The sequence below is a fragment of the Heteronotia binoei genome, chromosome 9 (assembly GCF_032191835.1).
Source record: "Heteronotia binoei isolate CCM8104 ecotype False Entrance Well chromosome 9, APGP_CSIRO_Hbin_v1, whole genome shotgun sequence".
Lineage (NCBI taxonomy): Eukaryota > Metazoa > Chordata > Lepidosauria > Squamata > Gekkonidae > Heteronotia > Heteronotia binoei.
In genome coordinates this window covers 119,571,700-119,598,124 of record NC_083231.1, presented here as the reverse complement: position 1 = coordinate 119,598,124, position 26,425 = coordinate 119,571,700, and the positions used below count along the sequence as shown (strand labels likewise).

Here is a 26,425-nt window from a genome sequence, read left to right as displayed (position 1 = left end):
GTCCAACTGTGTCAGATTTCAGAAGCTAAGCACTTGGATAGGAGACCAGCAAGGAAGTCCAGGGTCACTACGCAGAGGCAAGAAATGGCAAATTACATCTGCTTGTCTCTAGCCTTGTTGGCCAGTTTAGCCTGATCTCATCAGATTATGGAAGCTAAGTCAGGCTGGCTCTGGTTAGTACCTGGATGGGAGACCATCAAAGAAGTCCAGGGTCACTACGCAGAAGCAGGCAATGGCAAACCACCTCCGAATGTCTCTTGCCTTGACGCAGTTGGCCAGTTTAGCATGATCTCATTACATTTCGGAAGCTAAGTCAGGTTGGCCTTGGTTAGTAGAAGAAGAAGAAGAAGATATTGGATTTATATCCCGCCCTCCACTCCAAAGAGTCTCAGAGCGGCTCACAATCTCCTTTACCTTCCTCCCCCACAACAAACACCCTGTGAGGTGGGTGGGGCTGGAGAGGGCTCTCACAGCAGCTGCCCTTTCAAGGACAACCTCTGCCAGAGCTATGGCTGACCCAAGGCCATGCTAGCAGGTGCAAGTGGAGGAGTGGGGAATCAAACTCGGTTCTCCCAGATAAGAGTCCGCACACTTAACCACTACACCAAACTTGCTCTCCAAGCGAAGACCACCAAGGAAGTCCAGGATTGCTACGCAGAGGCAAGCAACGGCAAACCACCTCTATTTGTCTCTTGCCTTGAAAACACAATTGAGTCACCACAAGTCAGATGCAACTTGACAGCAATTAAATATTATTCTGCACAAGAAGAGCTAGATTTGAGTTCAGGATCACTCTAGAGAAGAGAGCAGCACCAGTTTTCAGGAATGAACTTTTGAGTGTCAAAATATTTGACAAATGGCGCTTTGGCTTGAAAGTTTCTATACCGAAAGTATTGTTGGTCTCAACGGCGATACGGAACTCTAATCTAGCTCAAAGATGGGAGTGATCTGTTGATATCAGGGATATTTTTAAAGCAAGGATTCAACCAATTGCTACAATCTACTACCTTAAGTAGAACGAAATGTACTTCTCTAGTCTAGGGACAGAGGAGATACACCGCACAGCCAATCAAACCCCCTCAAAGAAGAGGATGTTGTACTGTCGCTTCCACCCTTGAGAGGCGATGGATGGAGTGTTAACAGCGGGGTCTCAGTTAATTACTCTCAGCATTCCACAGTTAAGAAAGGTACATCTGCCCATCAATCTCCGATTCGGACACATTTATTTCCTTCACTATGTTTCCCCCTGGAATACAACCCAAACAAACAGTGACCGTATAAACTAAGCCAATTATTCCAGTTTGGTCCTTGCATCTGTTAAACACCTTCATTATTCTGTATGCTAATTTGCTGCTCGCCCTCTACATATCTGTATGGACTGGTAGCAGCCCTTTCAATGTATCTGGAGACGTGTGCATTCATAGGAAAGTGTATACCAAGAGCAAAACTTTGTTCGTCTTAAAGCCGCTGAAATCGACATCTGTTCTGACCCTAAGCACTTGAGATCGTCATATTGTTTTGTTGTATGAATTAATTTTATCTCTGTACATTTATTAATTTTCTTCCCCCGCCCTGGGCCTGTTGAGGGAAAGGTGAGTTACAAATCGAAAATAATAAACAAACGAACAAACAAATAAATAATATGTTGTCGAAGTTTTTCACAACCGGAGTTTATTGGTTGTTGTAGATTTTCTGGGCTGCGCGGCTGTGCTCTTTGCATTGGGAGACGTGACGTTTCGCCAGCATGTACAGCCCAGGAAGCTCCCGCAAGATACTGACTCAGCCCTACCCAACCTGCCTGAGTAGATATAAATTACCTGCCTACCAACTTCTTCTCAGTTTGACCCAGAGAGAACTCCAGTTTTCTGGGTTACACCTCTGAGGATGCCAGTCACAGCGGCTGGCGAAACGGCAGGTCTCACAATGCCAAGGCAGCGGCCACGCAGCCTGGAAACTCTACAACAACTAATAAATAAATTTTAAAAAATTGTGTGACCTGCAATACTGTACCCCCCCACACACACACACACAAGCCCTTCGGGGAGTAGGGGCTGGGTCTTGCTTCCTTTAGCTTTGGGGTTTTGCCGAAGCCGCAGAAAGGAAGTTCCGCAGCAGCCCGACGTGCAAAGAAACTAGGACAAAGCTTTCCCTCTCCACCTCCGCCCATGTCCTGGCAAGGGTACAGCTCTTAGCAGGGGAACGAGCTCTTGTCTCACCTCCTCTGGAAATTTGAGGCGGCAAGAGGTGTTGCAAACCTCTTTTGCACCTTTTCTCATGATCACAGGATAGGGAAGAGAAGCGGGGGTTGGGATGGGTGCCGCTTCTTGCCTCCTTCGAAGCCCCGCGGGACGTGGAGCGCCTCCAAGCGCTTCTCCCTTAACTACCACAGGAGCTGGGAAGAAGCTGGGAGTTCATTGCCAGTGGAGGGGAAGAGCCTCTGCGTCCTGTGCAGGAGAGCCCCAGGCTCAATCCTCATCTCCAGCTAAAAGATCCAAGCAGCAGTCTCTGCATGGAGAGCCACTGAGTAGAAAGATATCGAATCCTAGAGTTGGAAGGGACCTCCAGGGTCATCTAATCCAACCCCCTGTACAATGCAGGAAACTCACAAACACCTCCCCCTACATTCACAGGATCCTCATCGCTGTCAGATGGCCATCTAGCCTCTGTTTAAAAACCTCCAAGGAAGGAGAGCCCTTTTAACTGAGGTATAAGGACCTGGGGATCGCCATTATGGTTCTTGTTTTTATGATTTCATCATATTGTTTGTACTATCTGAGCCATCTTTAGAATCTCACAATACAAGAACTCGTGGGCATTCGATGAAATTGCTGAGCAGTCAGGTTAAAACGGATAAAAGGAAGTACTTCTTCACCCAAAGGGTGATTAACATGTGGAATTCACTGCCACAGGAGGTGGTGGCGGCCACAAGCATAGCCAGCTTCAAGAGGGGTTTGGATAAAAATATGGAGCAGAGGTCCATCAGTGGCTATTAGCCACAGTGTTTGTGTGTGTATTTTTGGCCGCTGTGTGACACAGAATGTTGGACTGGATGGGCCATTGGCCTGATCTAACATGGCTTCTCTTATGTTCTTAAGGAGGAGGAGAAGGAGGATGAGATGGAGGATGAGGAGAAGGAGGAGGAGATGGAGGAGGAGGAGGAGGATGAGATGGAGGATGAGGAGAAGGAGGAGGAGATGGAGGAGGAGGATGAGATGGAAGAAGAGGAAAAGGAGGAGGAGATGGAGGAGAAGGGGGAGGAGATGGAGGAGGAGGAAAATGAGGATGAGATGGAGGAGGAGGAGGAGATGGAGGAGGAGGAGAAGGAGATGGAGGAGGAGGATGAGATGGAAGAGGAGGAAAAGGAGGATGAGATGGAGAAGGAGGAGAAGGAGGAGGAGATGGAGGAGGAGGAGAAGAAGGAGGAGGAGATGGAGGAGGGGGAGGAGATGGAGGAGGAGGATGAGATGGAGGAGGAGGAGGAGGCGATGGAGGAGGAGAAAGAGGAGGAGGATGAGATGGAGGAGAAGAAGGAGATGGAGGAGGAGGACATGGAGGAGGAGGAGGAGATGGCGGAGGAGGAGCAGAAGGAGGAGAAAGAAGAGAAGGAAAAGAAGAAGGAGAAGAAGAAGATGACTGCAGATTTATACCTTGCCTTTCTCTCTGAATCAGAGACTCAGAGCGGCTTACAATCTCCTATATCTTCTCCCCCCACAACAGACATCCTGTGAAGTGGGTGGGGCTGAGAGGGCTATCACAGAACCTGCCCTTTCAAGGCTGCAAAAGCTATGGCTAACCCCAAGGCCTTAGCTGCAAGTGGAGAAGTGGGGAATCAAACCCGGTTCTCCCAGATAAGAGTCCGCACACTTCACCAAACTGGCTCCGCTGACCTTGATGGCCCAACGTTCTGATTCGACGTAGGGCAACTTCATGCAGGGGAGGGGGCCCGTGGCTCAGTGGAAAAGCCTCTGCTCGGCATGCAGCTAAAACGGTCAGGTAGCAGATGATGTGCAAGACATCTCTCTACCTGAGACTCTGGAGAGCAGCTGCCAGTCTGAGTAGACGATACCTGACCTTAGTGGACTAATGGGTCTTGATCAGTAGAAGGCACCATCAAGGTGTTCATGCAAAGCAAGGGATCCCTCATATGCTGTTCGCAAGGGAATCAGATCCCCCCTCAGTGCAGAACTTGAGAGCCAGTTTGGTGCAGTGGTTAAGTGCGTGGACTCTTATCTGGGAGAACCGGGTTTGATTCCCCCACTCCTCCACTTGCAGCTGCTGGAATGGCCTTGGGTCAGCCATAGCTCTTATCTGGGAGAACGGGGTTGGATTCCCCACTCCTCTACTTGCAGCTGCTGGAATGGCCTTGGGTCAGCCATAGCTCTCTTATCTGGGAGAACCGGGTTGGATTCCCCCACTCCTCCACTTGCAGCTGCTGGAATGGCCTTGGGTCAGCCAGAGCTCTCTTATCTGGGAGAACCGGGTTTGATTCCCCACTCCTCTACTTGCAGCTGCTGGAATGGCCTTGGGTCAGCCATAGCTCTCTTATCTGGGAGAACCAGGTTGGATTCCCCCACTCCTCCACTTGCAGCTGCTGGAATGGCCTTGGGTCAGCCAGAGCTCTCTTATCTGGGAGAACCGGGTTGGATTCCCCCACTCCTCCACTTGCAGCTGCTGGAATGGCCTTGGGTCAGCCAGAGCTCTCTTATCTGGGAGAACTGGGTTTGATTCCCCCCTTCTCCACTTGCAGCTGCTGGAATGGCCTTGGGTCAGCCATAGCTCTCTTATCTGGGAGAACCGGGTTGGATTCCCCACTCCTCCTCTTGCAGCTGCTGGGATGGCCTTGGGTCAGCCAAAGCTCTCGCAGAGCTGTCCTTGAAAGGGTAGGTTCTGTGAGAGCCCTCTCAGCTCCACCCACCTCACAGGGTGTCTGTTGTGCGGGGAGAAGATACAGGAGATTGTAAGCCGCTCTGAGTCTTTGGTTCAGAGAAAAGGACGGGGTATAAATCTACAGTCTTCTTTAATGGAGGAGGAAGGGAGGCCTTGGCCAGCAGGCATGACTTGTTTTCTGTGGCTGTTAAATTCTTTTTGAACACTGCAATGATTACATTTTCAAGAACTCTGAAACCCAGACGTGAATCCCAGAGACACCCCTTAAGAATACAAGAGAAGCCATGTTGGATCAGGCCACTGCCCCATCCAGTCCAACACTCTGTGTCAGACAGTGGCCAAAACCCAGGGGCCAACAGGAGGTTCACCACCAGGGCCAGAATTCCAGAAACCCTCTTGCTGTTGTCCCCAAGCACAAAAAATAAAGAGCACCACTGCCCCAGACATAAGAACATAAGAGAAGCCCTGTTGGATCAGGCCACTGGCCCATCCAGTCCAACACTCTGTGTCACATAAGAACATAAGAGAAGCCATGTTGGATCAGGCCACTGGCCCATCCAGTCCAACACTCTGTGTCACATAAGAACATAAGAGAAGCCCTGTTGGATCAGGCCACTGGCCCATCCAGTCCAACACTCTGTGTCACATAAGAACATAAGAGAAGCCCTGTTGGATCAGGCCACTGGCCCATCCAGTCCAACACTCTGTGTCACATAAGAACATAAGAGAAGCCCTGTTGGATCAGGCCAGTGGCCCATCCAATCCAACATTCTGTGTCACATAAGATCATAAGAGAAGCCCTGTTGGATCAGGCCACTGGCCCATCCAGTCCAACACTCTGTGTCACATAAGAACATAAGAGAAGCCCTGTTGGATCAGGCCACTGGCCCATCCAGTCCAACACTCTGTGTCACATAAGAACATAAGAGAAGCCCTGTTGGATCAGGCCAGTGGCCCATCCAATCCAACATTCTGTGTCACATAAGATCATAAGAGAAGCCCTGTTGGATCAGGCCACTGGCCCATCCAGTCCAACACTCTGTGTCTCATAAGAACATAAGAGAAGCCATGTTGGATCAGGCCAATGGCCCATCCAGTCCAACACTCTGTGTCACATAAGAACATAAGAGAAGCCATGTTGGATCAGGCCAGTGGCCCATCCAGTCCAACAATCTGTGTCACACAGTGGCCAAAACCCAAGTGCCATCAGAAGGTCCACCAGGAGGGCCAGAACTTCAGAAGCCCTCCCACTGTTGCCCCCAAGCTCCATAAAAGCAGAGAAGCCATGTTAGATCAGGCCAATGGCTCATCTAGTCCAACATTCTGTGTCACGCAGTGGCCAAAACCCAGGTGCCATCAGGAGGTCCACCGGCGTGGCTGAACGCAAACCAGCTCAGTCACACGCTTGGTGTCTCTTATTGGAATACCTGCAAGGAACTGGCAATGCAGTTTACGGGTCGCTGCAGAAGCAAGCAATGCTGTTATTTCACAACCCACCTCTCTCCGTCGCGAGGCCCAGCAGCTCTGCTTAATCTTCCAAACGACAGCAGCCACGAGCAGCAGAGACAAGAAACAGCTGAAAAGGTGGGGAGGAAAAGAAAGAAAGAAATGAGCGCCATAATTAATTTTCCCTTCTTTTCAAACTAAGAACACACAGAAACAAGGTCAAGTAAAACAGCATTGTCGCTCGTGAGCTCCTCTTCCACAGAGGCTAACAATACATAAAGCGCTTGGCAATGTTAAAGATTCTTGTCGCTCTCTTTCGAGATGGTGAGGAGCTGGCCCAGGAAAGAGTATTGGAAGATGGGGCATGAACTTTTGTAGAAGATATTGAAAATACAGATTCAACTTAGAATAAAAGACATCCAGGGTCCTCTAGTCCGACCCCCTGCACAATGCAGGAAACTCACAAACACCTCCCTCGAAATTCACAGGATCTTCATCGCTGTCAAATGGCCATCTAGCCTCTGTTTAAAACCTCCAAGGAAGGAGAGCCCACCACCTCCCTAGGAAGCCTGTTCCACTGAGGAATTGCTCTAACGGTCAGGAAGTTTTTCCTAATGTTGAGCTGGAAACTCTTTTGATTTAATTTCAACCCAGTGGTTCTGGTCCTACCTTCCGGGGCCACAGAAAACAATTCCACACCATCCTCTATATGACAACCCTTCAAGTCCTTGAAGTTGGTGATCATATCACCTCTCAGCCGCCGCCTCTCCAAACTTAAACCAGAACTATTCTTATAGAACATATACCCCAGTGACTATACAAAAGAGACAAGACGTTTAACGGCACTTATCAACACAGCAGCTAGAATAGTGTTGGCGCAGAAATGGAAACTCCAGGGCCTTCCTACAAAACAAGAATTGATTGGGAAAATCTGAGATGGACTATTTATCTTCGCTACTCGCTGGTAAATCCAAGGAAGAAGCAAGAAAACACTGGGAGCCAAGACTCTTAAGATTCTCTGGTGTGAACTGATTTCTTTTTGCTTTTTTCCTGTATTTCATATTATAAAATTTACCTTTACTGGTATTGTCAAAATTATTAGATAATGGCAAAAGACTTATCCTATAAAGTTTTAAAGTGGATTATATACAGCTTAAACAAAATAATATGGGACAATTTACGTAAAGAAAATATTGTAGAATTATCCTTGTGCTTTTTGAAAGTATTTTATGTAAAATAAGGTCAGAATGTACTGTACTTTTATCTTTCTTTTCCCTTTATCCTTACCCCCAATTTTTTTTCTGAAACTAATAAAACTTATGAAAATTGAAAATACTTATACTATATTGATTATTTAGATATATGTTCGACTGACTACAATACTTTATGGTTGTTTTAATTTAAATGATATATAGACATCCAGAATGTATTATTCTCTTGCTAATCTATGTATTACTTTTTCTATTTCCAATTTCCCTTTTCTCTTATGGAAACTTAATAAAACTTTAAAACTGGAAGAAAAAAAAGAGAAAGACTTGCTGATGTTCAGAGGGGAAATTAAAAGGCAAGAAGGGAGAACATCACCCGTCTTTCACACTTCACAATGTTAACGCAAGTTTACCAAGTCATCACTTAGCAGAAACAACAAAGTCGGAAAAAACGTTAACCCAGTTGAGGAATCCAAACAGCTGAGTGCAAAAATATGCGAAGGGGATTTTTTTTATCAGAAATGTTTGTTCTGTTACTTTTAAAAAATCTCAGGTAAAGTCTTTTTTATATAAAGGTAACGGTAGTCCCCTGTGCAAGCACCAGTCGTTTCCAACTTTGGGGTGACGTCGCATCACGTTTTCACGGCAGACGTTTTTACGGGGTGGTTTGCCATCGCCTTCCCCAGTCATCTACACTTTCCCCCCAGCAAGCTGGGGACTCCTTTGACCGACCTCTAAAGGATGGAAGGCGGAGTCAAACCTGAGTGGGCTGCCTGAACCCAGCTTCTGTCGGGATCGAACTCAGGTCATGAGCAGAGAGCTCGGACTGCAGTACTGCAGCTTTACCACTCTGCGCCACGGGGCTGCCTTATTCTTTTTATATGCATTTATATATAAGACCAGCTGAACTGGAAAATGAACCCGGCTGGTATGGATTGATTTGCTGCCAAAGATTTATGGGAACCCTTCGCTCCCCAAAGCGTTGCACAGATTCTAGCCAAACGCAATCATTAATCCTCATCAAAACCCCCAGAAGAGAGGTCATTGTAATCCCATGTTTCAGACAAGAAAGAGAGGCCGAGCGACGAGCTTGAAAGCCGACTGCGGATGGGGTGAGCATCTACAACCTGAGCCAAATCTAGCCTTCTATCCGTTGGACAGCCCTGGCTTGCCAATTTGAGTTTCATCTTGCAAAACCACACAACTGATTTTCTGCATCTGCAAAAGAAGACTAAAAAACAAAGGTAAAGGTAGTCTCCTGTGCAAGCACCAGTCGTTTCCGACTCTGAAGTGACGCTGCTTTCACAACGTTTTCACGGCAGACTTTTGACGGGGTGGTTTGCCATTGCCTTCCCTGGTCATCTACACTTTCCCCCCTGCAAGCTGGGGACCCATTTTACCAACCTCGAAAGGTCAGAAGGCTGAGTCAGCCTTAAGCCGACTACCTGAACCCAGCTTCCACCAGGATTGAGCTCAGGTCGTGAGTACAGCTTAGGACTGCAGTACTTCAGCTTTACCACTCGTGCGCCATGGGGCTCTATAAAAGAAGACTAGCGATCTAAAAACCCTTCGTATGGCAGATTTCTGTCCAGATCCTCTGGTTTACTCCCCCCCCCCTTCTTTGTTAACTATTCAACTTGTCAAACCACCACACGCTACAGATTACTAGTATGGAAACCCATTTTCTGATTGCCTTGAACTTCTCTGGAATGCTGCCCCTTGAACTGGATATAGCTGACTATCATGATTCTCGTTTTGCAGCTGGGAAGCAGTTGGAAAACGTCTTGCCCAAGTGTTATTTTACCTTTACCAAAGCAAAGGCCAAGTCCGTTAACAAAGCATCACTTCTGGCCTTGATCTTGTTATTTTAAATGCAATTACTCATTTGAAAACTCTGCAGATCTTCAAATACGGGTTTCCTCCTCCGTAAAATGGGGCGATACCTCTTTTGAGGTTATGCCAGTTGCCCCCACCCTTGTGCGTCGAATAACAAAGACATTTCTTTCTTTTTTTCCGCATTAGATCAATTGTTCCGTCATGGAAATTTCTGCAGATTAACTGACGGACAACTCAGATGGTTTTACCAGGTGACAGCTCTAATGATATATTACAATGAGAGACAGAGAGGATTTTATCTGCACTACTGATCTGCCGAAACTTTGGAGGGATTTGTTGAAAGCTAATTAAGACTAATTGCCCTGATCTTGATGACCCAGGCAAGTTTGATCTCAGAAGCTACGAAGGGTTGGTCCTGGTCGGCACTTGGAGGGAAGGAAGCCCAGGATTGCTATGCAGAGAGGCCGGCAATGGCAAAACTTCACTAAACACGCATGAAGCTGCCTGATGTTGAATCACACCATTGGTCCATCAAGAAGAAGAAGAAGATATTGGATTTATATCCCGCCCTCCACTCCGAAGAGTCTCAGAGCGGCTCACAATCTCCTTTACCTTCCCCCCCCCCCACAACAGGCACCCTGTGAGGTAGATGAAGATATTGGATTTATATCCCACCCTCCACTCCGAAGAGTCTCAGAGCGGCTCACAATCTCCTTTCCCTTCCCCTCCCCGCAACGGACACCCTGTGAGGTAGTTGAAGATATTGGATTTATATCCCGTCCTCCACTCCAAAGAGTCTCAGAGCGGCTCACAATCTCCTTTCCCTTCCCCTCCCCACAACAGACACCATGTGAAATAGATGAAAATATTGGATTTATATCCCGCCCTCCACTCCAAAGAGCCTCAGAGCGGCTCACAATCTCCTTTACCTCCCCCCACCACCACAACAGACACCCTGTGAGGTAGATGAAGATATTGGATTTATATCCTGCCCTCCACTCCGAAGAGTCTCAGAGCGGCTCACAATCTCCTTTACCTTCCCCCCCACAACAACAGACACCCTGTGAGGTAGATGAAGATATTGGATTTATATCCTGCCCTCCACTCCGAAGAGTCTCAGAGCGGCACACAATCTCCTTTACCTTCCTCCTCCACAACAGACACCCTGTGAGGTAGATGAAGATATTGGATTTATATCCTGCCCTCCACTCCGAAGAGTCTCAGAGCGGCACACAATCTCCTTTACCTTCCTCCTCCACAACAGACACCCTGTGAGGTAGATGAAGATATTGGATTTATATCCCACCCTCCACTCCGAAGAGTCTCAGAGCGGCTCACAATCTCCTTTACCTCCCCCCCCCCCAACAGACACCCTGTGAGGTAGATGAAGATATTGGATTTATATCCCACCCTCCACTCCGAAGAGTCTCAGAGTGGCTCACAATCTCCTTTACCTTCCCCCCCACAACAACAGACACCCTGTGAGGTAGATGAAGATACTGGATTTATATCCCGCCCTCCACTCCAAAGAGTCTCAGAGTAGCTCACAATCTCCTTTACCTTCCTCTCCCACAACAGACACCCTGTGAGGTGGGTGAGGCTGAGAGGCTCTCACAGCAGCTGACCTCTCAACGACAACCTCTGCCAGAGCTATGGCTGACCCAAGGCCATGCTAGCAGGTGCAAATGGAGGAGTGGGGAATCAAACCCGGTTCTCCCAGATAAGAGTCCGCACACTTAACCACTATACCAAACTGGCTCTCCTCTCCTCAAGGCCAGGATTGTCTACCCAGACCGGCAGCGGCTCTCCAGGGTCTCAGGCTGAGGTCTCCCCCATCACATACAGCCTGGCCCTTTTTCACTGGAGATGCCGGGAATTGAACCTGGGACCTTCTGCACGCAAGGCAGAGGCTCTTCCACTGAGCCACAACCCCTTTCTGAACATCTCTTGCCTTCAAAACCCCATGAGGTCACAGTAAGGACTACGATTTGAGATCAGAAAAAAATAATAACAAAGGAGGCCTGAATTCTGGTCTGGGAGCTGGCCACCAGCTCATCTCACCCTGAAAAAAGGACTGGGGAAAGGTTAGCTAAAAATCCAACCCAAAGGAAGAAGGGAATTCTGCTCCATGAAGCAATGAAGCACCAATTCTAACAAAGTCTGCCGGACAGAGAGCTCCCTTCCCTCCCTCCTGTAACAAGGCCATTCGGGTGCCCCTATAACAGGAGTGGCCAACGGTAGCTCTCCAGATGTTTTTTGCCTACAACTCCCATCAGCCCCAGCCATTGGCCATGCTGGCTGGGACTGATGGGAGTTGTAGGCAAAAAACATCTGGAGAGCTACCGTTGGCCACCCCTGCCCCATAACAAGCTTTAAGATTGCTGGGGAAAACATCAACAACCTCAGATATGCAGATGACACCACTCTAATGGCAGGAAGTGAGGAGGACCTAAAGAACCTCTTGTTGAGGGTGAAAGAGGAGAGCACAAAAGTAGGCTTGAAACTCAACATCAAAAAAACGAAGATCACGGCATCCGGCCCCATCACACCTTGGCAAATAGAAGGGGAAGACATGGAAGCAGTGACAGACTTCACATTTTTGGGATCCAGGATCACTGAAGATGGTGACTGTAGCCATGAAATTAAAAGATGTTTGCTCCTTGGGAGGACAGCTATGGCGAACCTGGGCAGTATGATAAAAAGTAGAGACATCACCCTGCCAACAAAAGTCCGTATATACAAAGCGATGCTATTCCCAGTAGTAATCAGCCACCACAAGCGTATTGTATGGCTGTGAGATGCTGGACCATAAGGAAGGCCGAGTGCAGAAGAATAGATGCTTTTGAGCTGGGGTGCTAGAGAAGACCCTACACTCCAGTACACTCGCGTTTAGGCCTCGCTGGAACTGTTCTATCTTCATCTGCTCATTCCATCCCTGTACTTTGGCTGCATTGACTCTGAATTCGGCCGCGTATTCTCTTACTGCTTTGGACCCTTGTTGTAGGTCTCCCAGTGCAGTAAGGGCTCTTGTTTTCTGCAGAAGGTCTTCGTACTGGGTCAGTGGGGCTCGTAGGAATGCCGCTACATTGTCTAACTCGGGGCTCCTGGTTTCGTATAGACTCACGTATCACCATTTGGTCGCCCCCTTCAGTTTCGTCCCCAAATCATTCACTCTGCTGAACTCATCAGGGAAGGTGTTCCCCCAATAATGCATGAAGCTATTTGCTTGTATCGAGAAATACTCCACCTTTTCGGGGTCCCCGTCAAAGGTGGCATCTAGTTCTCGGCCTCTTCCGAAGTCGCGGGGTAGCTGCAACGGTGGCGGCGGTCAGGGTTGCTGTCCCACTAGGGGTGGCGGCAGAGACAGCAGTCCTCCTCTTAGATCTGGGGGTTGCAGCACCCTTTCCAACTGCCTCCTCACCTCTTGGGACTATGAACGTAGCATTGGTTTGCATGTGGAATCAACTCCCTGAGGAGGTGAGGGCCCTACGATGTTTAGATGGATTCCGTAGGGCCTGTAAGACCCACCTTTTCAAGATGGCCTTCAACTAGTGACAAAACTAGTGACAAAGCTAGAGGCTGCTGAAAATGCTTTTATTCTTTGAAACTCACTGATAACCTGTTTATAACGCTTTATTGTTAACGCCTTATTGTTATGCTAATTTTAATAATTTGTAATTGTTTTACCTATGTTTTTATAAGTATAATTGATGTAATGTGTATTTTATGTTGTGAGCCGCCCTGAGCCTGCTCCGGCGGGGAGGGCGGGATAGAAATAAAAAATTATTATTATTATTATTATTATTATTATTATTATTATTATTATTATTATTATTATTATTATTATTATTATTATTATTATTATTATTTCATCTCGCAGCCCCTTGGCCATCTCTGCCATCTCAAATCTCATCGTTTGGAGGAAGTCCCAAGCGTCGGGGTTCTGCTCTTCCTCCTCCTCTTCGTCTGGGTCTGGGTATGGCCACTCTCTGTCTTCCTGGCCATCTCCCCCGCTCACCTCCGAAGCGCCCTGGTCGCTGTCTTCCCCCATCCTCGAACGCATGGAGGGTAGTGCCAGGATTGCTTCTCTCCGAGCTGGTGCTTCGTCCATCAAGGTGGTGGACTTTCTGGGGACCCACACTTTGGGAGTGATGAATAACTGCTGTATGTGCAGTGGAGATCCTCTCCCTGCCGCTCTCCTAGTGTCGAGGATGTGCCACGGAGAAGTTTTCGGGTTGGCACTGTCTCCTCGTTCTTCACCCAGTGGTTGCTTTATATGGTCGAGGACCTGCCTACCTGAAGGACCGTCTCTCCCCATATGAACCCTAGAGAGCACTGAGGTCAGCGAGGAAGAACCAACTGACTATCCCTGGGCTGAAGGAGGCAAAACTACAGAATACCTGTAAATGAGCCTTCTCTATTGCAGCACCACACCTATGGAACCAGCTCCCGGAAGAAGTGCGGGCCCTGCAGAGCCTCGAACAGTTCCGCAGGGCCTGCAAGACCATCCTTTTTAGGATGGCCTTTGCCTGACTAAACGCTTGATGGATTCGCCTTAAATGAGATCCGCCATCATATCTCCTGATAGAATAGCACCAGAAATATTTAATGTGTAATTTTAAACTGGAATGTTTTTAAGGTTAAATGCTGTTTTTAATACCTATTGTATAATTTATTGTATTGATACGTTGTTAGCCGCCCTGAGCCTGCCTTGGCGGGGAGGGCGGGATATAAATAAAACGTTATTATTATTATTGTTGTTGCTTTAGAGTGTTGGGAACTTCTCCATTGTCTGGAGCTCTCTCCGCCATATGGTCAGAAAGTTGCCAGTTCGGTTACGTCCCCAAGTAAGATTACTTCCAAAATGTCAAGCATCGATATTTCTCAATAATCATTTTGTTATTGAATCAAAAGTTGCTTTACTGAAGAAACTCCATAGCTTTGCCAAGGACAGAATCCTTGGAAGTAATGACGTATACAGACTTACATAGTTACTTTATAGGATAGCTTCAAAGGATAACATACAGATGCAATTTGAGTCACGGGTTCAAAGGTTACTACAGAGTATCTCTTTTACTACTAAGGAATGCAAGCTATTAAAAACATCTCCCTTTCTCACACTTTCTCTGAGAACCGATAAGACCTGGCTGAGTGAATCTGGGGGAGAGGCACAACGCAACGTTAACAGCAAGGCTAACCTAAACATCCTTGGGCCAGATGGATTTATTACTTGTCCTTAGGTTGTAAAAGAGGGGAGGAGCAGGAGAGGTTGGTGTTCTGCTCTTTGTCTTATGGACCATCATGACACACAAAAATATGCATGCTTGACAGGAGGAGGAGAAGGAAGAAGAGGAGGAGGAGAAGAAGGAGAAGGAAGAGGAGGAAAAGGAAGAAGAGGAGGAGAAGGACGAGGAGGAGGAGGAAGAGGAAGTGGAAGAGAAGGAGAAGGTGAAGAATAATAATTGTAGATTTATACCCTGTGAGGTACGTGGGGTTGAGAGAGCTCTCCCAGAAGCTGCCCTTTCAAGGACAAGGTCTGCAAGAGCTATGACTGACCCAAGGCCATTCCAGCAGCTGCAGGTGGAGGAGTGGGGAATCAAACCTGCTTCTCCCAGATAAGAGAGCTCTGGCTGACCCAAGGCCATTCCAGCAGCTGCAAGTGGAGGAGTGGGGAATCAAACCCGGTTCTCCCAGATAAGAGAGCTCTGGCTGACCCAAGGCCATTCCAGCAGCTGCAAGTGGAGGCGTGGGGAATCAAACCCGGTTCTCCCAGATAACAGTTCCGCACTTAACCACTACACTAAACTAACCCCCCCCCAAAAAAAAATATTTTGATGTGAAAAAAGAGCCGTGGGGGTAGGGGTGGAAGCAGAGGGGTCATCTGTATCCACTAGAGAGTTGGAAACGGGGTCTTTAACTTATTCAAGTTATTTATCGTCTGCCTCGCTCAACTTGAAGAGCCCCGTGGTGCAGAATGTTAAAGCAGCAGTACTGCAGTCCTAAGCTCTGCTCACGACCTGAGTTCGATCCCCGGCGGAAGCTGAGTTTTCAGGTAGCTGGCTCGAGGTCGACTCAGCTTCCATCCTTCTGAGGTCAGTCAAATGAGTACCCAGCTTGCTGGGAAGAAAGTGTAGATGACTGGGGGCGGCAATGGCAAACCACCCCGCCAAAAGTCTGCCGTGAAAAGGTTGTGAAAGCGACCTCACCCCAGAGTCGGAAACGACTGTTGCTTGCACAGGGGACCTTTCCTTTCTCAACTTGTCCCTCCTAAGCTGTTTTCCGGGGTCGAAATCCTCCTCCCTGGCTGCTGTTTACTCTCAAGGGGGGGGGGGAGAGGTAGAATACAGTTGTCCGTCTCCAGGGCCAACACAGTAGCTTGGGGCGGCTGCACTCTTCTATCAGGAAAACAGCACAGAGGGAAGGGGTTAAGCCGTGCCTCCGCAATCAGGCTCCTGCAGCCACTTTCAAAAATATCTATCTCCAAAGGAGCAAATCACAGAAAGACAAGAATATGCAAATATAGCAGGAAATGCAGCTTTGCAACCCAGAAGCAATAAGGCAAGTGCAAACAGACGGAGGAGAGCGTTTGCAAATAGAGGCAAGAACTAAGTGGCGTGAGTGATTTAACTGGGGGTGAGTGGGGGGTGGGTGGGTGGAATCCCGCTCTGTCGTTTCCAAAAGGGATCAGAGAACAAGTCAAGGGTCCCTTTGGTTCCCCTCCTGTCAAGCCGCCCGCCTGCAAACGCCGGACACCAACAGACAATATTGATTCACCGTAGGCAAACAAGCAAGCCAACGTTTGGGTCTTTACGAGACGAGGGAAACGAATGATGTTTGCTCCAGTTATCGGTGCAAGAACACCGGTGATATCTTTTTCCGCTGCAGATTTCGTTTAAGCAGGTCGGCTGTCACGAGCAAATATTTATGGATACACAAAAACCTCAGTGAAAAGGCGGGGGGGGGGGGGGTACACAGGCAGCCCCCCCCCAACAGGTCCTCATGGACTTGAACGGATGAGCAGTCCTCCCTCCGCCATATTAATGGGCTTCAGGGCTTTGCCAAGACTGCATGAGCAACTGCTACGGAGAGCTTTTCTTACTGGCTAGTTTGGGTTGTTTTCCACCCCCCCCCACCCCCCAATTTCCTTCTCTTCCAATCAGACGCGTCACGGAGACGAGGACAAGATATGGGGTTTGCAGAAGGCTAGAAACCATCCTGCGTTTCCTCCCTGATGACTCCAGATCAACCCAATCTATCTCACAGATGACGACGATGAGGACACTGATACCGGATTTATATCCCGCCCTATACTCTGAAATTCAGTCTCAGAGTGGCTTACAATCTCCTGTATCAGGGGTGGCCAACAGTAGCTCTCCAGATGGTTTTTGCCTACAGCTCCCATCAGCCCCAGCCAGCATCGCCAATGGCTAGGGCTAATGGGAGCTGTAGGCAAAAACCATCTGGAGAGCTACTGTTGGCCACCCCTGTCCTATATCTTCTCCCCCCACAACAGACGCCCTGTGAGGTGGGTGGGGCTGGAGAGGGCTCTAGAAGAAGAAGAAGGACTGCAGACTTATACCCCGCCCTTCTCTCTGAATCAGAGACTCAGAGTGGCTTACAATCTCCTATATCTTCTCCCCCCACAACAGACGCCCTGTGAGGTGGGTGGGGCTGGAGAGGGCTCTAGAAGAAGAAGAAGGACTGCAGACTTATACCCCGCCCTTCTCTCTGAATCAGAGACTCAGAGTGGCTTACAATCTCCTATATCTTCTCCCCCTACAACAGACGCCCTGTGAGGTGGGTGGGGCTGAGAGGGCTCTAGAAGAAGAAGAAGGACTGCAGACTTATACCCCGCCCTTCTCTCTGAATCAGAGTCTCAGAGCAGCTTACAATCTCCTTTACTTCATCCCCCCCCGCCCACAACAGACACCCTGTGAGGTAGGTGAGGCTGAGAGAGCTCTGACAGAAGCTACCCTTTCAAGGACAGCTCTGAGAGAGCTATGGCTGACCCAAGGCCATTCCAGCGACTGCAAGTGGAGGATTGGGAAATCAAACCTGGCTCTCCCAGATAAGAGTCCACCCACTTGACCACTACACCAAACTGGCTCTCAATGACACCAAATGTTTTATACCCCAAGGTGAGTTTACAATCAGTATCAAGCTGCCCAACTGTCCGTCTGGAGGGCTCCCAAGAACCAGCGGCTGCACTGTTCTGACGCCCTGGAATGTTCATCAGTACTCTAACTGCTGGGGAGGTGGGACCAGTCACAAAACGCTGAGATGCAGCACAGCCGCTGCAGAGCGCGTGCAGAGTTCAGAACATTTGTGAAACCTTCATAGAGGACCACAGGGGCGATACACAGGGTACTTCAGGGTCCCAGGGAAATAAGCCTTCTGCCCCAGGAACAGGAAGGATTATTCGCCACTGATGGAGACAACGTTTCCTCTAATTTCTTCCCCTACTGAGTGGAGCAGTTCACATCCTGTTAAGAATACAACCGCTGTAATCTTAAAATGGGCAGTGGGGCAGTGCAAGACTCTGTGCGGCTCCAGACTGCTGCTGAGTTAATGAACAGATTGCTTCCTGTGTTAATGAGAGGCCACTCATGCACAGGTTAGAGGAAACACTGGGTGTAAAAAGAGGGAATCAAAATATAAGCCACTGTGTATACGGTCATAAGCAAAGTCATGCTGGACCAGGCCAATGGCCCATCTAGTCCAAAACCAGGGGCCATCAAGAGGTCCACCAGCAGGGCCAGAACTCCAGAAGCCCACCCACTGTGGCCCCCAAAGCACCAAGAATATAGAGCATCACTTCCCCAGACATAAGAACATCAGAGAAGCCATGCTGGATCAGGCCAATGGCCCATCTAGTACAACACTCTGTGCCATACTGCGGCCAAAAACCAGGGGCCATCAAGAGGTCCATCAGCAGGGTCAGAACTCCAGAAGCCCTCCCACTGTGACCCCCAAAACACCAAGATTATAGAGCATCACTTCCCCAGACATAAGAGAAGCCATGTTGGATCAGGTCAATGGCCCACGCAGTCCAACATTCTGTGTCACATAGCGGCAGAAACCCAAGTGCCATTAGGAGGTCCACCAGCAGGGCCAGAACTGCAGAAGCCCTTCCACTGTGCCCCCCCCCCCCCCCAAGCACCAAGAATATAAAGCATCACTGCCCCAGACATAAGAACATAAGAGAAGACATGCTGGATCAGGCCAGTGACCCATCTAGTCTAACACTCTTGTGTCACACAGTGGCCATCACCCAGGTGCCATCAGGAGGTCCACCAGCAGAAGCCCTCCCACGGTTGCCCCCCAAGTACCAAAAATACAGAGCATCACTGCCCTGGATATAAGAGAAGCCATGTTGAATTAGTCCAATGGCCCATCCAGACCAACACAGTGTCGCACAGCAGCCATCAGGAGATACACTAGCCAGGCCAGGAAAATGAATGAGGAAAGTGAGGGGTTGAAGCTCACGTTTTTATTCAAAACCAGTCGAACGTCTGACTACGGAAATCTCAAGTGTTGTCTACACATGGAAGGAGAATGGGGCGGCTGAACAAACGGAGCAACGCGCGGCTGCTTCGGGTGAGGTGATCACATTCTTAATAAAGTTTTCTTTTAACTTCTTGAAACGTAAGAGACCCAATCTTATGCACACCAGGGGGAAAAAAGTTCTAGCTTACCCCTTCTCCAGGGTATGCAAGCTCTCCATTTACAAGATATTAATAATGTAAGGGAACTGGGCAACTGTATTCCTTCACTGGCAGCCTGGCTGAGTAGGCAGGCCAGTTCTACAACCTCCACACTCAGCCATATCAACCCCCTGTTTGTCTAGAACCAGCCCAACTCCAGAGAGGGAATATTCAACATTTGCAATAAGTGTTCCAATGCTCCTTAACACATCCACTGTGGATAAACATATGCGATGCTCCTTAACACACTGGCTGGAGATTGGATAAACATATGGGGAGCAGAGGTCCTTCAGTGGTGATTAGCCTCAGCATATCATTGGAACTCTGTGTCTGGGACAGGGATGCTCTGTATTATTGGTGCTTGGGAGGGGGGGCACAGTGAGAGGGCTTCTAGTGTCCTGGCCCCACTGGTGGACCTCCTGATGGCACCTGAGTTTTTTGGCCAATGTGTGAGAGTGTTCGACTGGATGGGACATTGGCCTGATCTAACATGGCTTCTCTTATGTCTGGGGCAGTGATGCTCTGCATTCTTGGTGCTTGGGGGGCACAGTGGGAGGGCTTCTAGAGTCCTGGCCCCACTGATGGACCTTCTGATGGCACCTGGGTTTTGGCGACTGTGTGAAAGAGTGTTGGACTGGATGGGACATTGGCCTGATCCAACATGGCTTCTCTTATGTTCTTCTGCGACACAGAGTGATGGACTGGATGGGGCACTGGCCTGATCCAACAGGGCTTCTCTTATGTTCTTATGTGACACAGAGTGTTGGACTGGATGGGCCATTGGCCTGATCCAACATGGCTTCTCTTATGTTCTTATGTGACACAGAGTGTTGGACTGGATGGGCCATTGGCCTGATCCAACAGGGTTTCTCTTATATTCTTATGTGACACAGAGTGTTGGACTGGATGGGCCATTGGCCTGATCCAACAGGGCTTCTGTTATGTTCTTCTGTGACACAGAGTGTTGGACTGGATGGGGCACTGGCCTGATCCAACAGGGCTTCTCTTATGTTCTTATGTGACACAGAGTGTTGGACTGGATGGGGCACTGGCCTGATCCAACAGGGCTTCTCTTATGTTCTTATGTGACACAGAGTGTTGGACTGGATGGGCCATTGGCCTGGTCCAACATGGCTTCACTTATGTTCTTCTGTGACACAGAGTGTTGGACTGGATGGGGCACTGGCCTGATCCAACAGGGCTTCTCTTATGTTCTTCTGTGACACAGAGTGTTGGACTGGATGGGGTACTGGCCTGATCCAACAGGGCTTCTCTTATGTTCTTACGTGACACAGCGTGTTGGACTGGATGGGCCATTGGCCTGATCCAACATGGCTTCTCTTATGTTCTTCTGTGACACAGAGTGTTGGACTGGATGGGCCATTGGCCTGATCCAACAGGGCTTCTCTTATGTTCTTCTGTGACACAGAGTGTTGGACTGGATGGGCCACTGGCCTGATCCAACATGGCTTCTCTTATGTGACACAGAGTGTTGGACTGGATGGGCCATTGGCCTGGTCCAACATGGCTTCACTTATGTTCTTCTGTGACACACAGTGTTGGACTGGAGGGGCCACTGGCCTGATCCAACATGGCTTCTCTTATGTTCTTATGTGACACAGAGTGTTGGACTGGATGGGGCACTAGCCTGATCCAACAGGGCTTCTCTTATGTTCTTATGTGACACAGAGTGTTGGACTGGATGGGGCACTAGCCTGATCCAACAGGGCTTCTCTTATGTTCTTATGTGACACAGAGTGTTGGACTGGATGGGGCACTAGCCTGATCCAACAGGGCTTCTCTCATGTTCTTATGTGACACAGAGTGTTGGAGTGGATGGGCCACTGGCCTGATCCAACAGGGCTTCTCTTATGTTCTTATGTGACACAGAGTGATGGACTGGATGGGGCACTGGCCTGATCCAACAGGGCTTCTCTTATGTTCTTATGTGACACAGAGTGTTGGACTGGATGGGCCACTGGCCTGATCCAACATGGCTTCTCTTATGTTCTTATGTGACACAGAGTGTTGGACTGGATGGGGCACTGGCCTGATCCAACATGGCTTCTCTTATGTTCTTATGTGACACAGAGTGTTGGACTGGATGGGCCATTGGCCTGATCTAACATGGCTTCTCTTATGTTCTTATGTGGCACAGAGTGCTGGACTGGATGGGCCACTGGCCTGATCCAACAGGGCTTCTCTTATGTTCTTATGTGACACAGAGTGTTGGACTGGATGGGCCACTGGCCTGATCCAACAGGGCTTCTCTTATGTTCTTATGTGACACAGAGTGTTGGACTGGATGGGCCATTGGCCTGATCTAACATGGCTTCTCTTATGTTCTTATGTGGCACAGAGTGCTGGACTGGATGGGCCACTGGCCTGATCCAACAGGGCTTCTCTTATGTTCTTATGAGACACAGAGTGTTGGACTGGATGGGCCACTGGCCTGATCCAACAGGGCTTCTCTTATGTTCTTATGTGACACAGAGTGTTGGACTGGATGGGGCACTGGCCTGATCCAACATGGCTTCTCTTATGTTCTTATGTGACACAGAGTGTTGGACTGGATGGGCCATTGGCCTGATCTAACATGGCTTCTCTTATGTTCTTATGTGGCACAGAGTGCTGGACTGGATGGGCCACTGGCCTGATCCAACAGGGCTTCTCTTATGTTCTTATGAGACACAGAGTGTTGGACTTGATGGGCCATTGGCCTGATCCAACAGGGCTTCTCTTATGTTCTTATATGACACAGGGTGTTGGACTGGAGGGGCCATTGGCCTGATCCAACATGGCTTCTCTTATGTTCTTATGAGACACAGAGTGTTGGACTGGAGGGGCCACTGGCCTGATCCAACATGGCTTCTCTTATGTTCTTATGTGACACAGAGTGTTGGACTGGATGGGCCACTGGCCTGATCCAACAGGGCTTCTCTTCTTTCTTTTATGCATTTACAGAATTCACATCCTGCCTTTCTGGCGCACCAAGGCGGCCTGATATTCTTCCATGTGAAGGCAATGCTATCAACATGCTCCGAATCACTACCGAACAAAAAGACAAGAACGTTCTGAATTGGTTAAAGTGAAGAGTACCTGAAAAAGGTGACGAAGAACTGCACCAAGTCCATAAAGTTACTGTGCTGTGAGAACGCGATCTGGAAGAGAGCACACACAAAAACAGAAGTTTGCATTTGTTAGAGGCCAGAAACACTAATCACAAAACGGTCTCTTCTGCTGGTAAGGCTGCGTATTAAACGTTTGGTTCATTGCATCGAATAGAGCTTCCAAGAGAGAAGGTGGCATTTCATTGACAGGTTGAATATTTTTGTTTACCAAATCCACATCCCACCTTTCTGCCCTTAGAGCCACATACGTGATAAAATCACATTCTGAAACCGCTAAGATCAACCCCCGCAACACATGTCGTCCAAACCAATTTTAAAACAGTTAAAATGCAGACAAAACATTTAAAAAACAGCAACAACAGCTATTAAAACACGGGTTAGGGAGGAAGGATCATTGAGAGATGCCAAACGAAGCAGAAAAAGTCTTCCCCTGCTGGCGGCAGACGGTGACGGAAGGGGGACAAGCAAGTCTCTCTGAGGACAGAGTTTCGGGGCTTTGGTGCCATGACTGAGAAGTCTGTCTTCCAGATTGCTACTTGACTAATCCGAAAAAGCGGGGCATCCAAAGGTGATTGTAATGGTCGGGCAGGTTCATAAGAGAGTAGGTGGCTGTCAAGAGTACTCTTGCCTAGAGATGCAAAATTTCCGGAAATCCTGAAGCTCAGAGAAAAAAACCCCAATTATCGGAAAAACCGAAAAACAATACTACATTAGCACTTCTTTTTTTCTTTTTCAGCTTGAAAGGCACTCCGTTTAAAATATGACTATGGACACTTTTACTTGGCATGAAATTAATAAAGATAGAGCGCATCCCAACAATTATTACAAACGGAATTTACTTTTAAAATAATATTTATTCGCAATTGTAACAAAAGGGACAACAATCTCCTGAACTGTTTACTAGTTTATGTGGAACAGACAAAAAAAAAAACCTCCACAAAACAATGTTTAAAAATCCAAAAGCACCAATTATTCGCATTGCCTCTCCACAGTATTAAATGAAAATAAAAAACTCATTCTCATAAAAAGAATTGAAGAGGGGTTAAGTGTATAAGAACATAAGAGAAGCCATGTTGGATCAGGCCAACGGCCCATCAAGTCCAACACTCTGTGTCACACAGTGGCAAAAAATTTTATATATACACACACACTGTGGCTAATAGCCACTGATGGACCTGTGCTCCATATTTTTATCTAAACCCCTCTTGAAGGTGGCTATACTTGTGGCCGCCACCACCTCCTGTGGCAGTGAATTCCACATGTTAATCACCCTTTGGGTGAAGAAGTACTTCCTTTTATCCGTTTTAACCTTTCTGCTCAGCAATTTCATCGAATGCCCACGAGTTCTTGTATTGTGAGAAAGGGAGAAAAGTACTTCTTTCTCTACTTTCTCCATCCCATGCATTATCTTGTAAACCTCTATCATGTCACCCCGCAGTCGACGTTTCTCCAAGCTAAAGAGTCCCAAGCGTTTCAACCTTTCTTCACAGGGAAAGTGCTCCAGCCCTTTAATCATTCTAGTTGCCCTTCTCTGGACTTTCTCCAATGCTATAATATCCTTTTTGAGGTGCGGCGACCAGAACTGCACACAGTACTCCAAATGAGACCGCACCATCGATTTATACAGGGGCATTATGATACTGGCTGATTTGTTTTCAATTCCCTTCCTAATAATTCCCAGCATGGCGTTGGCCTTTTTTATTGCAGACGCACACTGTCTTGACATTTTCAGTGAGTTATCTACCACGACCCCAAGATCTCTCTCTTGGTCAGTCTCTGCCAGTTCACACCCCATCAACTTGTATTTGTAGCTGGGATTCTTAGCCCCAATGTGCATTACTTTGCACTTGGCCACATTGAACCGCATCTGCCACGTTGACGCCCACTCACCCAGCCTCAACAGATCCCTTTGGAGTTCCTCACAATCCTCTCTGGTTCTCACCACCCTGAACAATTTAGTGTCATCCGCAAACTTGGCCACTTCACTGCTCACTCCCAACTCTAAATCATTTATGAACAAGTTAAAGAGCATGGGACCCAGTACCGAGCCCTGCGGCACCCCACTGCTTACCCTCCACTGTGAAGACTGCCCATTTATACTGACTCTCTGCTTCCTATTACTAAGCCAGTTTTTGATCCACAAGAGGACCTGTCCTTTTACTCCATGACTCTCAAGTTTTCTAAGGAGCCTTTGATGAGGAACTTTATCAAAAGCTTTCTGGAAGTCAAGGTAAACAACATCTATCGGGTCGCCTTTGTCCACATGTTTGTTCACCCCCTCAAAGAAATGTAACAGGTTAGTGAGGCAAGATCTTCCCTTGCAGAACCCATGCTGAGTCTTCCTCAATAACCCGTGTTCATCAATGTGCCTACTCATTCTGTCCTTGATAATGGTTTCTACCAACTTTCCCAGTATTGAAGTCAGACTGACTGGCCTGTAATTTCCCGGATCTCCTCTGGAACCCTTTTTAAAGATGGGGGTGACATTTGCTACCTTCCAGTCCTCAGGAACGGAGGCAGATTTCAATGAAAGATTACAGATCTTTGTTAGAAGATCCACAAGTTCAACTTTGAGTTCTTTCAGAACTCTCGAATGTATGCCATCCGGACCCGGTGACTTATTAGTTTTTAATTTGTCTATCAGTTGTAGGACCTCCTCTTTTGTCACCTCAATCTGACTCAGGTCTTTCAACACCCCTTCCAAAATTAGTGGTTCTGGGGCGGGCAAAAAGTTCTCATCTTCCACAGTGAAGACGGAGGCAAAAAATTCATTTAGCTTCTCAGCCATTTCCCTATCCTCCTTCAGTAATCCTTTTACCCCATGGTCATCCAAGGGCCCCACTGCCTCCCTGGCTGGTTTCCTACTTCTAACTATACTTCTATCCTACTTCTACTATAGAAGGGAGCGCAGGACTAAGTTTCAATGCATGGGCATGACTAGGACTTGCTTGTCGTCAGTGCAAAGAAATTAGAATAATCTAATACCGTACATATTTTTTAGAAATACTTTGGAAAATATTTGAACACCGTGCCTTAAAATATTTTATATATCGTGTTAAAATAAAATGGGTGGGTGGGGTCCTTTCAAGGACAACCTCTGCCAGAGCTCTGGCTGGCCCAAGGCCATTCCAGCAGGTGCAAGTGGAGGAGTGGGGAATCCAACTTGGTTCTCCCAGATAAGAGAGCTCTGGCTGACCCAAGGCCATTCCAGCAGCTGCAAGTGGTGGAGGGGGGAATCAAACCCGGTTCTCCCAGATAAGAGAGCTCTGGCTGACCCAAGGCCATTCCAGCAGCTGCAAGTGGAGGAGTGGGGAATCAAACCCGGTTCGCCCAGATAAGAGAGCTCTGGCTGACCCAAGGCCATTCCAGCAGCTGCAAGTGGAGGAGTGGGGAATCCAACCTGGTTCTCCCAGATAAGAGAGGTATGGCTGACCCAAGGCCATTCCAGCAGCTGCAAGTGGAGGAGTGGGGAATCAAACCCGGTTCTCCCAGATAAGAGAGCTATGGCTGACTTAAGGCCATTCCAGCAGCTGCAAGTGGAGGAATGGGGAATCAAACCCAGTTCTCCAGATAAGAGAGCTATGGCTGACCCAAGGCCATTCCAGCAGGTGCAAGTGGAGGAATGGGGAATCAAACCTGGTTCTCCCAGATAAGATTCCGCACACTTAATCACTACACCAAACTGGCTCTCGCAAAGAAGTCGTTCATTCAGAACAGTTTCCAGAAAAGTGAGAGAGGGACAGTTGCCTGTCCGAATCCCCAGATTTCACAGGAGGGCTAAGCCACCAGATCCAACAGAAAATTCAGCTCTTGCATCAAAGGGACATGTTCTGGCTACAGCAGAGGTGGCCAAACCTGCTAAGTGTATGGGCCATATAGAATAAACATCAGATGTTTGAGAGCCACAAGACATGAACGTTAGATATTGGAAGGAAGGCAGGCAGGCAAAAAGATGGAGGAAGGGGAGAGGTGGAAGGAAAACAACTTTAACTTTAAATGCAGCTGGCTTGGCTTGGGTTTTATTTATTTATTTATTTATTTATTTATTTATTTATTTATTTATTTTGTGATTTATATCCCGCCCTTCCCACCAAGTGGCTCAGGGCGGCTTACAACATAGAATCCCACAGAAATTAGGTTTAGGTATTTAAACAGTTAAAATAATTAAAACATTTAAAACATTAAGAGCAGCAGAAGTCTAACAGAACCACAC

The 26,425-nt window shown here is 48.0% G+C and overlaps 1 protein-coding gene and 1 non-coding gene across 2 annotated transcripts in view; both read right to left on the bottom strand.

Moving 5' to 3' along the window:
• The window catches only part of ATRN (attractin), a 466,134-nt gene that overhangs the window by 162,296 nt on the left and 277,413 nt on the right, over window positions 1-26,425 (bottom strand). Inside the window, exons 23-24 of the mRNA XM_060247418.1 lie at window positions 22,181-22,242; window positions 6,385-6,463 (exon numbers count right to left, since the gene is read on the bottom strand). Of these exons, the coding sequence (XP_060103401.1) occupies window positions 6,385-6,463; window positions 22,181-22,242 (141 nt within the window). The remainder of the gene's footprint in view (window positions 1-6,384; window positions 6,464-22,180; window positions 22,243-26,425) is intronic.
• TRNAA-UGC (transfer RNA alanine (anticodon UGC)) lies at window positions 11,239-11,310 on the bottom strand. Its single transcript has one exon. It is a non-coding gene; the product is annotated as a tRNA-Ala (tRNA).